Raw genomic sequence first — 17413 nt, forward strand, 5'->3', positions numbered from 1 at the left:
TGATGGACCACAATGAGGCTGTTTGCTGTTACTCAGACTGTTAAACCTTCTACTGCTGCTGTTGGGGGTTGCCTTGCATATATTTTTTATGAACTGAATGTATTTTTGTGTGCACGTGTTCTTATTACCATGTTTTGTTTTGTTTTTACTTACCTTTATGCTTTTTTAAAATGTTGTGAGTTGCTTGGAGATCTTTTTGTGTAATAGGCAACAAACAAGTTCAAATAACAACCACCACCACTGTACTCACCTTGATTTCAGCCTGCTTGGTACCACGAGCACAATCCCAGACAGACAGCATGTGCTCGTTGGACTCGTCTATCACACATAAGTATGCCCCCTCGTCCTGGAAGGAGATAGGAACATAGGAAGCTGCTTTACAGAGAGTTAGTTCTCTGTCCATCTAGCTCAGGGGTCTGCAACCTTTAAGACCAAAAGAGTCACTTGGACCCGTTTCCAAAGGGAAAAAAAAATCTGGGAGCCGCAAAACCATGGCGACATTTAAAACAAATATAACACTGCATTTTATTTTTAAAAATCCGATTTAAATTTTAAAAAATCCGATTTAAATAAAAAAAAATCCATTTTTATTTTTTTTAAAAAATTCATTTTTATCCACCCTGGGGACCACTACCAGGTCACAGCCTGATCCAAGGTGGGTTGCAACAGCATACAAATATTTGATTTGTTTTTTTTGTTTTTTTTTTTTTTTAATGAGTCCTCAACTGCACACTTGTGTTAAATGTTTGTCCCATGTCTTATTGAAGACTGCTGGCTTTTACAATAATCTTAGTGTCTTTTACCCTTAATATTCCAGACCCGAGGCTATGTTCACCTCTTCCAACCTCCTCTCTTGCTAAATAAAGCACAGAATTGCACCAGAGAAGCCTGTGATGTTTGTGCTGACTTGCATACAGGTGGCTGTAGTAGTTCATAGTGTTCAAACCTTTTTAGGGGAGTTCCCTGCCGCCTTAATGACAATGGCGATAGATTTTGCACATGAACACAGATCCAAGTTAGGACTCCTCTCTTCCACGCCAACAGGTGCTTTGTCAAGGCTCCCCTAACACACACTCAGGACAGAGGAAAAACTGCAAAACGTCCCGGCCTTGCTCCGGGGCGGAGAGAGACGTGCGCCCGCAAGAGCGCGGTCTGAGGCTGCGAGCGGAACCAGGAGCGAAGGAGGCAGCGGCAGGGAAACAGGCGCCGCTTCCTCAACCATTTTTAAAAAGAGGGCTTCCCCCCTCGCCCGCCACCCTCCGCCCCTGGCCCAGCCCGCAGCTGCCTACCTCGTCGTCGCCTCGACACAGCAGCCAGCAGCCTTCCGAGAGGAACCGCGGCCAGCCCTCCCCCGTGGTCCCACGACCCAGCCGAGGAGTCCTGGCCTCCAGTGCCCGTGCGGGGACACGTCTGAAGGCCCCCTTCCTGCCCCCATCCCGTCCCGCCTCCCAGCTGCCTCTGGATGCCGCGGGGTCCCACATACCCGCCAACCCCGGAGCTCCCCTGTCCGCCCCAAAGCCGCCTCCCACGCTAGGAAGACTCCCGGAGCTGGGCAGGGTTGGTCCCGCCAGGCAGGCTCGGGGGCGGCCTCTCCCATGGGCGCCTGCTTCGGAGGCGGGGTCTTCAAAGTTCCCCCTCCCGCTCGCCCAGCTCCATCTCTTCCCGAAGGAGCGTGCGCGCCTCAGGCGCACTCCCCGCCAGAGCCCTCGGCTGAGCTGCGCCACCTCTACTGCGTCCCCACCGCCTCCGAGCCCCGCTGCCCCGCTGTTCAAGGCCAGGTGATCCTGGGTACGCCCCTGAGCAGCGCCCTCAGCCTCCGGAGGGCGGGCCGCCGGCCAGCTGGAGGGCGGTCGCTGCCAGCTGGAGAAGTGGGTGGGCGTATCCGCCCCGGAGCTCCGGAGCCGCGGCAGCCGTGTAAAAGAGCCGCATGCGGCTCCGGAGCCGCAGGTTGCTGCCCCCGATCTAGCTCAATATTCTCTACACTGATTGGCAGCAGCTCTCCAAAGGTCTCAGGCAGAGAGCCTTTCTCAGCCCTAACTAGAGATGCCAGGGATTGAACCTGGGACCTTCTGCATGCCAAGGGGATGCTCTACCACAGGGGTTCCCCAACTGTGATATGGGGACCACCAGTGGTCCATGAGCTTCATTCAATGGAGGGAGAACATAGCCATTGTAGGTTGTAGCATCCTACATGATGGGCCCTATGATCATAACACAAGGCTCCATTATGGCAGGCATAGGCAAACTCGGCCCTCCAGATGTTTTGGGACTACAACTTCCATCATCCCTAGCTAACAGGACCAGTGGTCAGGGATGATGGGAATTGTAGTCTCAAAACAACTGGAGGGCTGAGTTTGCCTATGCCTGCATTATGGTGTGAAACAGTTAGCTCACTGCTTGCTCAGGGACCAATGGGGTTAACTTATCAAACTTAAAAGTGGAATATATACGTAATTTTAAAAGTGATATATAAGGATCGGAGCTCAAGAGAGTAAGTGTATAATAGTATTCAGTGTGGGATAACCAGTCCCATATAACCAACATGCTGAAGTCTAATTAATGCATGAAGTAAGTTGTCCTGCCAGGCTTAGTAGCTATGTCCACTTACATTGGGAGGAAATAGGTGATCAGGCATATTGTCCACCCCTAGTCTACCTGAGAAGCTCAGTGTGTAAAGAGGTTTGAAATGACTGCTCCAACTCAGACCGCATGGCTCTCACAAGCCAGTCTTCAGTTCCTATATACTAATAATTTAGGAACTTTCACAATTTTGTAAATAAGTTTTACTGTCTGTGCTCTGAAACACATGAACCTGACCTTTGAAGCATTCAAAAGCAAACCCCTTTTCAACTTACCAAACATGTGGGATTTTTTTCTGTGCTTAGGGAAGTGTAAGACTTTGGAAATAAACTTTTAAAGGGACTTTCTGGAACTCACTTTAAAGGGCACATATTTTAAAGGTCTAACAGCCTGTGTTTCCACAATTTGCTGCATATTTTGTAGTTTTAAACCACTCTTGGGGTCCTCTCACCAAAGAGTACTTGCCCCAAACTTGGATCTTGGCATCCAGAAATTCTCCTTTTTATATACCTATTTTTTTCCTTGAACCAACATATAGGATGGAGAAGTTGTAACACTCACAGCCGTGGAGAAAGCAAGGGAACCAACTCCTCTCTCAAAGCTGCCCTGACCAATTTCTAGCAGGGTGTTAAGGTTGGACGAGTCCCAGATGTGAACAGAGGGTTGCAGAGGCTGTAAGGCGAGTGGGAAGAGAAATAAGAAAGGTGTAAAGAGGTAGAGCAAAAAGAGGTAGAGATCAAAACAAGCCAGTACTGTATATAGAAAGCACATTGCTAGTTTGCTAGTAGCAGAATATTAATTCAAATGGACTATCTATCTATCACAAAGTAATTAATTTTAAAATGTTATTTTTTAATAACACGAATATCTTCCTTTCCTTAAGTAACTCACACCTGCTTGGTTTTTGATTTGTGCGTGCACACACACTCTTTATTTATGGGTTCCATTTGTTATTCACACCTTATAATGCTTTGTTTGCTGATTGAAGGAGTGCATTGCTTGTACTTTCGCTGCCGTCAGTAGCCAGACCAATAGAAGATTTTGCCATTTAAGCGCATTCTGTTTTGATAGGTTATTGAATTCCATCTTTAACGTCTGTGTAACCAGGCAGTGCGGCAGTTAGGTAATTTTAGATCCTGGACTTAGCGTGGTCTGATTGGGAGGCAGGAAGAGGTGTTTTTCAACCCTGCATCCCCAGAAGTTTATTTGTTTACAAAAATATTTATATACCACTGTATCATAACGCTGTATCTCAGCGGTTTACAGCAGTGTAAAAACGTAAAACCAAACAATGAAATCGTAACAAGCTAAGAACAAGTTAAAAGCACAAAGAAATTAAAAGCAAGTTGTTGAACTACAGTTCCAATCATCCCATAATCCCTGCTAGGGATTATGGGGAGTTATAGTCCAGCGAAATCTGGGTGCCAAGACTGAAGAACACTGGTTTGGACAACATTTTGCATTACTTCAAAATGTGAAAGGCCACCAGCCCTATTGTGTTTGGGATCACTCTGGCTCATTTTGCTGAGTGGATCCCCAAAACTCTCTGCCCCAAAGTCTGAAATCTGATGGCACCACTGCAGCCAATTAATATTATCTCTGGACAAAAAGCTTGTAAGCCATATATCTGAAATGAGGGGGGGGGGGGGAAATCACAGCCTTGGGTCCCTCCCAGATCTAGGGGTTTACCTTGCCATCCTTGTCCACACCAGCCATCTGCCCCGAAGCAACACGGACTTTGTCAGGATGCACTGCTAGGCTGGAGAAAGCACAGAATCACAAGAGGAAAGGGCGCGATCCACCATCTGCTCCCAAACTCAAAGTCAACTAACCCCATCACTCCAGAGAAAGTGAAAACCACTTTGCTCAATCAATTCTCTGCCCTCACCCCCCATTGACCAGAACACAGGGACTCACAATTTTCACTAAGTTTCTTCCATTTCATTGTTAGTGAGATTTAGTGGAGCCTGATCACAGTAGCAGACTTTGGGCTTTCAAATTTCAGCAGCACCCTGTGCAACACCAAAATTCAGCGTCTCCCCCCCCCCCCCACCTCTCACCTTTTGTACTAAGTGATCTTTGCGCTGCCCCCTAAATCTGCCTCTGCTGGATGATTTCGGTGAATGGGGTGCTGCCCCACCAACCTCAGCCTGCTCTCAGCCTCCGAGCCCCACACACCTGCCTACCTTCTTACTTACTTACAACCAGGCCAGCGGGTGGCCTTGCCTGTTGGCTTCTTCCTCTTCCTGTCTCAGTGATGCAAGGAGGAGGACGGTTGGCTCTGCCTGTCATTGGCTCTGTCTCTGCATGTCATTTGCTTTGGGAAATTACAGTCTACCAGTCCCACTGGACGCCAGCCACCACTGGTGAGACTGGGTGTCTGTAGTGGAGTGCCTATTTCTTGCATCATAGGAGAGTGAGCACAGCTATTTGTATGTTTCCTGCGCCTGTCCCTGCGTTGTGGGTGTACATACAGGTAATATACACAGGAGTGCTGGAGTAGGTTGCAGGTCTGGGAAATGGCTCCCACAACTCACCAGCGCACGCAGTCAGTGTGCCGCAGGTAGTGGCGCTGTGTGCGATGTTGCACGTGATACAGCACAACCACACAGGCAATGAAGTAGACCAGCTCTCCTGACGTCAACACGTAGAGGTTGGAGCGGCAGTCACGGCCCCGGTACCCATATCTGGGACGGGCGTCAAGGAGCAAAGAACCGACACAAATGCAAAACAGGGAGGACAAGGGAGCCACACCTGCCTGCTCTCTGTGTCACTGGGGACTCAAGCGATGGCTCTGTCACCTTCGTGATAACACCCCTGTGAGGGAGGCCACTATTTCAGGGGCCCAAATGGTGGGACTCAAACCAGGGAGAACCGGGTGCTAGTCTCTACTCAGTTGCAAAGTTCAATGGGTGACCTTGAACTGGTTTGCTTAACTCTCAACCCAACCTATCTTACAGGGTTGTTGTGTGGATAAAAGTGTGGGATGTGTGTATGCCACCCTGAGCTTCTTAGAGGAAGGCTGGGATAATGATAATAATAATAATAATAATACAAACATAGGAAGCTGCCTAATCCCATCAGACCATTGGTCTATATAGCTCAGTAGTGTCTACACTGACTGGCAGCAGATTTCCAAGGTTTCAGGCAGGAGGTTTCCCCGCCAGCTATATCTGGAGATGCCGAGGATTAAACCTGGGGCCTTCTCCATGCAAAGCAGATTTCTACCACTGAGCTGCACTTCTTTCCCTCAACCTAGTCAGCTAGAAACAAAAAACAGAGAAGATGGAATCTAAGTGTAAATTTAAATAATAATCCTCCTCCTATGCCCTAGAACTGCATGCTTTAATTCAGAGATAGCCAGCTTCATGTCCTGCACACATTGTGGACTACGACTCCCATCATCCTTGACCGTTGGCCATGCTGGCTGGGGCTGATGGGAAATGGAGTCCAAAAATCCTGGAGGGTGCCATGTCGGCTACCTTTGGTTTATAGGGCACAGTCAGTGCTCCTCAGAGGCACTCCTCCAGGTGCCACGGCCATGTGGGGTAAGGCAGATAACACAGAGAGAAAGAGAGGGGAGGAGAGAGGGAGCGGGGAGAGGGAGAAAGGGAATGAGCGTTATATTACATTTCTTGAGCTTGTTTGGAGGTTCTAGCAGGGGAGTGCAGCTATCGTATACCCTTGACTGAAGAATGGTATACTCCTTCTATCTGCGATGGTCGTCCTCTTCCACCGAGCTCGCAGCTTTGGGAGGGATGCACATGCAATGGTGAGGGAGGAAGGGGACACCCGCCTAGCCAGCCAGATCAGCCAAATCAACCCTGGCGATCAATGGGGTGATTGATGTCGCAGCCAGATCGCCCTCAAATCCTTATCTGTCCATTTCTATTCCTCTCACTCTATTCTTCTCAGTCTCTCATTTTCTCATTAGCCAGCTCGGTGCCCTCCAGATATCATGAACTACAACTCCCATCATTGATCATTGGCCATTCTGGCTGAACTCATGGGAAATGGAGTCCAACAACACCCAAAGGGCACCAGGTTGGCTACCCATCCTTGAATGGGTTTCACTGGGGAAACAAGTGTTATTCTGTGGTGGCTACTGTGCTTTAGAAAAGGCTGCAGCGGGAGGGCGGCGAATGAAGGAAGGAGGCCTCCTCCTTCCTCAAAGGATACACCCAGTCCAGCTTCAGCTTCTCCGTTGGCAGCTCCATGCGCAGCTCCTCGTAGTTGAGGAAGTCAGAAGGGATGTACATGGTGATGGGGCGGCCACGCAGGAACATCTTCGTGGAACGTCCTTCTAAAGGGACAGAAAAACAGAAGGAGGGAACAGGTGGGCATCAGCAGCTGGAGCACAACAAATGCCAAACCCACCTTGGCCCAAGGAGTTAATCTGCATGTCTTCTGGTATGGAGGTCCTGCCCCTCAAACGACCAAGCACCACCCCCTTTTCAGGTCTCCTGATGCAACCAGGAGAATCAAGTGATAAAACTTTGCCTAAGCTCCTATCTTAAGGATGGAGAACCAAAGAATCATGGGAGCTGTAGTTTCTTAAGGGTACTAAGATAGGGCTGGATAGAGAGAAAGAAAACTACAGCTCCCAGGTTTCTTTGGAGGAAGCATTTACTGTTTAAAGTGCTGTCACAAGTGCATTAAATGTATGGTGTGGATGTGGCCTAACTCCACCAGCACCTCCAGATGTTCTGTCTTCCATTATGAAGAGCCTGCTGCATCAGGCCAGTGACCAGTCCTGTCTAACATCATGTTCTCACAGTAGCCAGCTATATGTCCCTATGGGAAGCCTGCAAGCAGGAACCGAGAACAACAGCACTCTCCCCTCCTGCAGTTTCCAGAAACCACCATTCATAAATTGTTGGAGGAAAAGGCCATCAGTGACTACTAGCCATGATAGTAGTAATGCTTCTGGATACCAGTTGCTTGAAGCTACAGGAAGGGAGAGTCCTCTTGTGTTTGGGTCCTGCTGGAGGGTTTCCCACAGTTATCTTGGTAGCCACTATGAGAACAGAATGCAGGGTTATTCATATGTTCTTAGAAGCATACCCCCTCCAACAGTTAGCCTTCATAGCCCTGTCCTCTGGATTTTGCCTAATTGTATTTTAAAGTCATCCAATCTGGTGACCATCTCTACTTCCCGAGTTACAAACTCCCATATGCGCTGTGTGAAGAAGGACTTCTTTTTGTCTGCCCTGAACCTTCCAGCCTTCAGCTTCATAGGATGTCCCCAAGTTATGGTGTTAAGAGAGAGGGAGAAAAACTCCTGCCTGCTTTCTTCTCCCAAACTCTCCAATGCAACCGTTTCTGAAGCCTCACCTTGATGCATCCGTCGAGCGCTCAGTGGCCCTATGCAGAGGGAGAGGGAGAAAGCATTAGGCATTTATAGGAAATTTCCCTAGAGCAGCCTTCACCAACCTGGTGCCCTCCAGAGGTTGGGGACTACAACTCCAACCCACCAAATAGCTTTATTGTCCCCTTCACCATCCTTGACTCACCTGGACTTAGGGAGGGATCCTTTGTTCGGCTGCAAAGAGAAAACAGAACATTAAAGGGTCCGGTCAGGGTATACGTGTGTGGTAGGTAACTTAGGAGGAACTGTGGAATAACCAGGACTTTTTTTCAGCCAGTTCCAGCACCTCTCAGGTGGGCGCCATTGCCATTCTAAGAGAACAAGGGAGGTGTTCATGGTGAGTTGTAGAAACCCTTTTCCTAGAAAAATAGCACTAAGAAGAAAACTGTCTCAGAGCAAGCACACAATACCCTATCATTCCCCACAGAGCAAACATAACCAAACCCAACAGGGCAATATATGGTGTGTGTCTATGTCTATGTGTATTTGTGTGTGCTGTAGATAACAGATTAGCCAACATGGTGCTCTCTGGATATTTTGGACTACATCTCCCAATTATCCCCGATCAATGACCATGCAGGCTGATGTGAGTTGGAAACCAAAACCCCCAGAGGGCACCATATCGGATATCCCTGGCTTATACTGAGCAGCCAGAGTCACCAGAGGTCATCTTCAGTAATATTCCTCCAGGTGCCCCTGCAGTGTTAGGTAAGGTGGACAGCAACCAGCAAGAGAGACAGAGAGCAGGAATGTGCAAATCTGTCCATTTCCATTTCTCTCAGCATCTCATTTTTTCCCCAATCTTAAATTCAGTTCTCCACAATTCCACATCTATTTGCATTTTTTAAAAAATCTTCCTCCAAATTCATCAACATTTTAGTGCAAATATCTCCCAATACCTATTCCCCATAATACAATGATTTTTTTGGTACTTCATTTTCTCTAATATATGCATTTCTATGCACATATCCTGAATTTCTATACAAATTACGGGGCTGGAGAACTGCATTGCAAAATCTGGAGAAATTCAAATTCCAAAAGATAGCTGTGTTTTGGTTCATACCTTGTTTTGGAAAATGCAGATCTGCTGGGTTTGTCTTTAAATGTGGACTGATTCAAATCTCTCCCCCCCCCCCATTCCAAAGTGGGAGACAGAGTCTTTTTGGTGTTGGTGCTGTGGTTGTGGAATTCCCTCTCCAGAAAAGCCCACCTGCACCATGGTTATATTTCTGGCACCAGGCAAATATTTTAAAATCTATTCCCCGCCCTCTCCTTTAAGATATTGAGGTTATATTTTATTAGTGTATTTTTTTCTTATCTTTTCTTTTTTTCACAGACTGCCCCTGGGCATCTCCAAATAAATAAACAATCCAGGGTGCAACCTTGGGGTGGCACTGTGCTTGTGAGCACGCACAGAGTGCATGTTCCCCCACCCTCAAGTCAAATACAACCAAATGCCACTCATGTCCCTAAGTCAGAAAAATCAGGGTGGTGCATGGTATGTGCCTGTGTGCTCCTCACTTCTCAAAGCTGCTGGAGTGGTTGAAGAGGTTGGCTGAGGATGCTGCCTTCTTGGAGAGGCGCTGCTTGGTTTTGGAGGGTTTGTCAGAGGAGCTGTTTCTCCGCAGTCTGGAAAAGAAAGAAAGGGGAAATAGGTAAGCTGCCGCACTATAATGTCATATCCAACGTTAGTCCTACAGAGCTAGACTGTCGCTACTTTCAGGTGGGATTCAAGAACATATTCAGGATGTGCAAATAGAATTGACTTGGAGCTCTTACACAACAAATTCACTTCCTTGAAAAATCAGTCTTTTTCCAATAAGAAAAGTCACAGGAAAATGCACTGGGAAGGGTGGGATGAAACGTCCCTTCGTGCAACATGATTGGTGCTCCCCACAAATAAATCAGAGTGGAATCAAATAGCCAATGTCGTCTAATCTCCCTGCAAACAAATTGGGGGAAAATGCTCAATAAACAGGTCAGCTGGAAGCACCTCTGCTCCAAGTAGGCCCATTGATATTAACAGACAAAACCTAACTCAGGTCCATTAATTTCAGTGGATCTACTTAGAGTACAGTCGTTCTACCTCCACTGTCAGAGCTAGTAGAGCTTTGAACACCATCTGCTGGGAATCACAAGTTTGTAGCGCTGTCCTTGTGCTCATGTCCTGTTTGTGGGCTTCCCTTTGGTATCTGGTTGGCAACTGTGCAAATAAGATGTTGGACTAGATGGGCCTCTGGCCTGATCCAGCAGGCAGGCTCTTCTTACATTCTTATGGATGCAACTCAATCATTGCTTTTGTAGACCACTTAGAGATTTGCTTACAATCTAGTGGAATAGAAATTGTGTTAAACAAAATAAATAACAGAGATGCATCCCGCAGTCAAAAACTCCCCTGTTGTCCTTTGCCTGTAAGAGCAGTAGTTGTTTCTCTTTGCTGTGAGTCTATTTTGCACCCACGGATATTGGCTGATTTGCTTCTCCTCAGGGTGCTTTAGGCCATTGAGAGGGAGCATCTCTGGTCATCCCCTTCTTCTAAGGAGAAGTGGCGGTGGCAGAAGCAGAAGCAGAAGCAGACAGGCTCTTTCTTCTGAGGAAGAGCTCTTCACAGCCAGAAGAAGAAGAAGAAGAAGAAGAAGAAGAAGAAGAAGAAGCCGCCTTTGGCCTTGTGGTGTGGGGGCAACACTCTGCCCACAGCTGCAAATAGAGCCTGGTTTTTACCAAACCTTCAATTCAGCCAAGAGAGAAAGGGGCGGGCTCCTCTGAGCAAGCAGGAAAAGAAGCTCAGAAAGGTAGAGGGGGAGGGAAAGGGTGAATCACAGGACAATAAGTGACCCAGAGACAGGGCCGACATGAGACATTTCACTGCCTGAGGTGAATGTGTGCATCCCCAAGTCAACATACACCAGACCCAAGGTTGGTCACGCGATTTTGGCATCTGAGGCAGAAAATCTCACAAATGACTCTCCTCTTCTCTGACAGGAAACGTGGAGCAATAAATAAATAACTGGCTCCCATTTTGTTTCCTTCATGATACCCAAAACCATCTGCCTGAGATGGCTGTCTATGGATAGGGCCAGCCCCAGTGTTTCCCTTTCTCCTAAATCGGGAACCTCCAGCTTGTGGGCCACATTTGGCCCGCCAGCCCTCCTGATTTGGCCTATGAGAAAACTTTCCCCAACCATGTCCAGCTGGTGTCAGGTGTGGAGCAGGTAGAGATGTGGCTGGAGAGCAGGAGAGAACCACGTTATCAGCTGGTGCATGGGAAGTTCAATCCTGAATGGTCTCCATTTCCCCCCAACCCTGTGGGTCAACTTTGGCAGGTGGGTGGGGCAACCCACCTGTCTGTCATTTACTGTCACTTAGGATGTCAGATGACTGACATGTGGGTGGTCCCGCCCATCTGCTAAAGTTGTCCTGTGGGGTAGGGAGAGGTAAAGATCTGTCACACCGGGCCACAAATGTTCCCAACCAATGTCCTAAATCCATTCAGTAGGTTAATCAGTTTTGAACAGGTGTGCAGGAAGCCGCAGGACGATCATATCCTGACCCTAAGTGGGTCACACCAGGGGTGGAACATATGTTCACATATGTTCAATGTACTGAATCCAACTAAACCGGCAGCTGGATCTTCAACACCAGCAATGGGACAACATCCTCTGCCATACCTGAGTGCAGCAAGCTAGGGAGCTCAGGGAGAAAGACATAGCACTGCTGTCAGCCATGGTATCTGGAACATAGGAATCCACCTCATATCAAGTCAGACCATTGGTCCATCTTGCTCTGCCTACACTAACTGGCAGAGACTCTTCAGGATATGTTAATTGAATAAAAAACATATACAAAAGGAGGCAACTAAATGAATCAGATCATGCAAGGGGAGAAGGGAGCACACAGCCTCTTCACATAATATCAAGCCATGGGTGGGTCTTGCCCTGCACCCAGAATCAGACAGAAAACCTAGGAATCCTGGCTCGCTGCTCCAACCTACTAAACTAAACTTCATCTCCGCCCAGCCTTAAACCCAGGCATATGCATATAGGAAGCTATGGTCTCTGGCAGATAGGCTGCATGTCTTAAACAACATTTTTTCTCTTGGATTTGGGAATAGGACTCTGGAGTTTTGTTGATTTTTATTTATTTTTAAACACCCACAAGACTAAATCCAGAGCAATGAAAACCTTCTGAAACACTCTTCCCTCTTTCCGTTTCTCTCCCAGAATAATCCAGCCCAGTTCCCTCAGCCTTCAAACTCACAGCTCTTTCTTGCTGGACATCAAACTCTGCACAGCTGGGACCGGTGAGGCAGGGGTGCTGTTGTTGCTGCTCCCCACTTCCAACGGAGGCTCAGGGGATGCTGGCAGCTGACTCAGCGACTGAACTGGGGGTTGGGACTGCCCCACGCCGGAGATTTTGTCTCTGCTGTCTTCAGGGGGAGGCTCCCCGACATCTTGAGTTTCGTGGGGGCAAGTCCTAGGAAGGTGGCAACCAGGGCCTCTAGCCTGGGGTTCCTCCTGAACATTTTGCAACTCCAAGGCAAATCCTGGGTCTCTTCCTCCCTCGGCCTGCAACCCAAAGGAGTTCTTAACGGGCTCCAGAGGGCCTCCACTGGCTAAGCCCTCTGTGAAGCCTGTCTGTTCAAAGGTGGAAGGGGCTTGGTCTGTTCGTCCTTGAACCACTGAGCTCTCTGTATGCTTAAGATGCCCGTTGCTTAGGTACTGGCTCTGCTTTGCCTCCAGCATGGAGGACTCCTCTGTTTGCGTCCCAACGCTGACCCTTGGTGAGCCCTGGGCCATTTCAGCTGAAGGCACTGACTCCCTGTAGCCGCCAGGTTGCTGCGCAATAGTGGACCTGCAAACCAAAACACAACGTGAGTTGTGGGATGCCACCTTGTTTCAATCATCCTTGTAAACACCCTATACACCCATTTAAAAAGTCAACATGTCAGATGTGTTTCAGAAAGCCAAGCTCTCCTCCCAGATGATGGAGTTATTATGCAATTACTGTGCCACTGGTGGTGTAGTGGTTAGGGTGCTGGGCTAGGATCTGGGAGACCAGGGTTCAAATCCCGACTTGGCCATGAACCAGTCTCTGCCTCTCAGCCAAACCAACCTCAAAGAATAGTTCTGAGAATAAAATGGGAGCGGGGAGAGAGTTCCTTGGAGGAAAGTTGGGATACGAATGTAATAACAAATCAATAAAGTGAGCAGTAAGTGCAAGAAAACACTTCTGTGGGGGGCGGGGCGGCGGAATGGTGTTATATTCTCTGTGACTAAATTCTGCAGCTTGAGATGCTGTGAAAACAACAGAATTTCCCTCAAACAGAAGTAGTAGTAGTAGTTGTTATTTAAATTTGTGAATCACTCTATCTTGCCCAAGGCAACCCAAAGCAACTTACAACCAAACAACATACTTAGTTAGCTACTCCATCACACAGTTCCACAAACAGTCATAAATTGACACAGCTCACAGTCAAATTCTTTTGGTTGTTTTTTTTTTAAATCATTGAGTTTATATTTCCTTGGATACATATTTTAAATCTATTTAATTGGTATATTGATTGTTAAATTCCACTTTGTCCGTTTTAATGTTTATGAAAAAAATTATGCTGAAATTCTGGTTTTAATATTAGTCATAATAGTAAACATTCATTCATTCACTCCACCACTATACAGCACTTCCTCTCCTTTTACTTACAAACTCTCAGGTACAGTACGCAGAGTTAGAGTCAATGGCAGGTGGAGCCAACTAATCCTCCTTCCTGCCAAGTTATACAATGAGTAACACTGTGAGGAGGAGGAAACAGGCAGGGCCACCTTCCTAGACTGGTTATCAATAAGATGGCAGGCAGGTGGGAGCTGGCTGAGGGCTGGCAGGTTGGTGGGACAGGGCCCCGTTCGCCCTAACAGACCAGCCTCCATGGTTTGGGAGTGAGCTGCAGGTGGTCCCATAAACACAGTCTTTGCTTGGGCCTCAATTCCCCACCCCCCTTAAAGATCCCTTGGCAAGTACCTGAAAGAATCATTGGAGAAAGCAGCAGGCAGGCTCCATAAGGCACCATTGTCTTGATGAAGGAGTGTAGGATCTTTGGCATCTGACAGACCAGAATTTGCTGCAGTGAAAAAGGAATTTGAATTAAAGCAACCATTCCCATGAAGCAATCTGATGGCTGTAAGCAACCTGCCATGTGAGGATGGGGTCTGATTTCCACCTCCACTTTACCCCCCTGCTCACCCAGGCACCTTTTTCCATTACCCCAGGCACTTGTCACTCTCCATGGCTCACTTCTGGTGTCTGACCTGAGGTGAAGGGAATCATTTTGTGCGCCTAACAGCAGGGAGGTACAGTTAGGAAGGTTCACCTCCCCTCGCCTGTATATATGCACCTTTCTTCCAATTAAAAGCTACCATCTGCTTCAAGGGTCTTTCCCTTTTTTAAAAAAAACAATCAAGCGGTGTATACATTTTTATGAAACAAACAAATAGATAGCTGCCCATCTACTGGGACTCTTGACACCCTCACCTTCAAGCAGCTGTTGCCTGAGCAGAGGGATCTGCTGGTCGTAGAAACTGAGCCTCCGCAACGCGTCTGCCAACGCCGACTTCACCAGCGTCAGCTCCTCCTCTTGGCTCCGCAGTCGGGAATCGAGGTCAGTGAGCCAGGCCGGGTGGCGCAGGATGGTGTTGTTACCCAGGAGGTTCTCACCTGCCAAAGGAGGGAGCTGCAATTAGATTTGAGAACCCGTGCTTTTAAAATGCAGGAGGGCAGCTTAAGGGGAACCTTTGGCCCTCTGGATGTTGCTGAACTACAACTCCCATCATCCCAGGGCATTGGCCATGCTTGCTGGGGCTGATGGGAGCTGTAGTTCAGTAAAATCCGGAGGGCTAAATGTTCCCCACACCCGTAACAGGGTTAGGCCACATTAACCTCATCTATAATTGGGGAACTATCTAATAATGTATTGGGGAAGAGCTGTAGCTCAGTGGGAAAGCATCTGCTTTGCATGCGGAAGGTGCCAGGTTCAAATTCTGGCATCTCTAAGTCAGGCTGGGAATGTCCCCTGCCTGCCTGAGACCCACTACCAGTCAGTGTTGGCAGTACTGAACTGGATGGACCAACAGCCTGAGTCAGAGTATACCTGTGTTCCTAAGATATCATAAGCACTGCCTTGCTAGAAACTAGACCAAGCTCCATCTACTTTCGCATGCCATTTCCAAAACAACAACTAGACAGATGCATTTGGAAAGCTCATGAGAAAAGAAGGAAGGTTGCCACTTTCCCCCATTGCTTGTCCTCAGCATCTGTTATGTAGGGGCATACTGCCTCTGTGCCTGAAGGGTCCCATGTGGGCTAGCCACTTTTAGATGAATGCTGCATGGATTTATTTTGTATTTCTTAAAGTTAACTCTACATTGCGCCAAAGAAAGGCTTTAAAAAAAAAAGTCTGTCCTGAACCCAGTGCCAAACCAGTTCCTCCAAATTCACACTGTAACATCCTCAGGGCAGAGAGCTGTTTACATTACTATAAAAAACAAACACCAGGTACATTGGCAGCCCTACATCAGGAAGGGGAAAGCTTTTTGACCCCGAGAGCCACATCATTCCCTCCTGGGCACAACCAAATGCCAGTGGTGGGCGAGGTCTGAGGCAAAAGTGGGTGGAATAGTGAATGTAAAATTTCCCTTTGTACAGTAGGCCAGTTTCCACACACACACACACACACAACCTCAATCCTCCATCTAGAGAAGCCTGAGGCATTATCAGAGTTCAAGGATACATTCCAGCCAGGCAAAAAAAAAAAAAAAAAAACTCAAGAAGGTTGTGAAGCAGAGCTGGTGAGGGCTGTGGAGAGGGAGCCTGGCCGGGCAGAGTTCAGAGGGCCACATGGAGAGGTCTGAAGAGCCTCTTTCAGGCCTCAGATTCCCCTCTCCTACATAGAGCACAATAATAGCAACATGCCCCCCCCCAAATGAAAAAACCCCTAGGAGCAGCTTTTCTGTTTCAGCGCTGGAGATTGCAGCGTTCCCCCAAGAGTGATGACTTTTGTGTAGCTCCAGAGCCTGTGTGTTCCTACACCAAGAAGAACTGGCCCTTATTTGCTGCATTTAAACACACACACACGTTCTGCCAGAAGCCACAATGGTCACAAGTGTCTATAATTAACACAGCAGGGGGAGATGGTTAAGGTTTCCCGCACAAGGCCCATCCTGGGGTGCCACAGTTCACGGAGGGAGGGAGGCAGAGGAGAGGAGAGGCCTGCTTGGTTCAAGCTAGGTCCTCTGGCCCACATTGTGCAGGCAGCAAGCCCAGTTCTTGCCTCATGCCCAACCGGCCTTGTTTGTGCTGGCAGCGGAGGACAGTGGCAGTTGGGAGGAAACGACTCCCGCCTTAAGACATTCCTGACGCCACCGTCAGCTGCACAACATGGGGCCCCTGCCCCCCTGGGTGCTCTAAGGATGTGCGGGAGACGCAGAGGACCAAGGGTGTCCAGATGGCTTAACCCTTTACTACCCCTTTCCCATAACCTATAAGAGGGTGGCTGGAGCAGGCCCACGGCCCACCTGGTTCAGCATCCTGTTCTCACAGTGGCCAACTGGGAAGCTTACAAGCCAGACCCGAGTGTGAGAGTAACTCTTGGCACTTGCGGTTCCCAGCAACTGATATCCAGAGCTACATTGGCTCCTTAAGAGTATGTAGAACATATCCATTGATAACCATCCCCTCTAAGTTGGTAGTCATCTTGCAGGAACAAATTCCATAGTTTAGCTATGTGTTGTGTGAAGATGTACTTTATTTTGTCTACCTGCGTAAAGTAGAGGCCTGGCCACTTTCTCCAGGCCATCTACCAATTTGATACACCTCTCTCTGGATCTAAAAGCCTCCCCCCCCCCAACTAAAAAGCACATCTTTACAGAGGACAGTTCTCTAAAGTGACCTCTATTTGAGGGCTGTCCAGTCCAAGTCTGGTTTAAAGGTAAGGAACCACAAGAAGGGAGGTTAGGAGTGGCCTTGAAATTGCCAACCCACAGTTAGCTACACCGCTCTTCAGTAGACTGAGCAGGCAGGCAAGTGACATGTGTTTTTATTTATTTCTCAATTTGCAGCTATACATTTGCAGATTTTTATGCAAATTTGTGTCCTCTGTCATCTTCCATTTTTAGTGATGTAACTTCTTCTTCTTCTTCTTCTTCTTCTTCTTCTTCTTCTTCTTCTTCAATGCGTATTTGGCCAACCAAGGCCTCCTTGGCGGAAAAGGGCTAGGAAATATTTCCTGTCTGGGCTGAGACTTTGCCTCAGCAAACAACATGCCCTGGCTTTGGTATGTTCTTATTGTTGGGAGTAAAGCAATGACACATGTAACTGTGGTGGCAGGGGTCAGAAAGGCAATGTGTTCTTCCCTTGCTGATTCCTTATTGAGTAGATTGCTTTTCTCGCAGACTTTAGTTCCTTCCTGCTGCTTCTTCG

General features: G+C 47.9%; 1 protein-coding gene across 1 annotated transcript in view; it reads right to left on the bottom strand.

The window, feature by feature from the left end:
* EML3 (EMAP like 3) overlaps positions 1-17413 on the bottom strand; it is a 38879-nt gene that overhangs the window by 14083 nt on the left and 7383 nt on the right. The window contains exons 2-12 of the mRNA XM_033174562.1: positions 14471-14653; positions 13961-14060; positions 12206-12799; positions 9470-9577; positions 8094-8122; positions 7915-7944; positions 6760-6883; positions 5118-5267; positions 4270-4339; positions 3142-3252; positions 251-346 (exon numbers count right to left, since the gene is read on the bottom strand). Of these exons, the coding sequence (XP_033030453.1) occupies positions 251-346; positions 3142-3252; positions 4270-4339; positions 5118-5267; positions 6760-6883; positions 7915-7944; positions 8094-8122; positions 9470-9577; positions 12206-12799; positions 13961-14060; positions 14471-14653 (1595 nt within the window). The remainder of the gene's footprint in view (positions 1-250; positions 347-3141; positions 3253-4269; positions 4340-5117; positions 5268-6759; positions 6884-7914; positions 7945-8093; positions 8123-9469; positions 9578-12205; positions 12800-13960; positions 14061-14470; positions 14654-17413) is intronic.

This window comes from Lacerta agilis, chromosome 17 (assembly GCF_009819535.1).
Source record: "Lacerta agilis isolate rLacAgi1 chromosome 17, rLacAgi1.pri, whole genome shotgun sequence".
NCBI classification, from domain to species: domain Eukaryota; kingdom Metazoa; phylum Chordata; class Lepidosauria; order Squamata; family Lacertidae; genus Lacerta; species Lacerta agilis.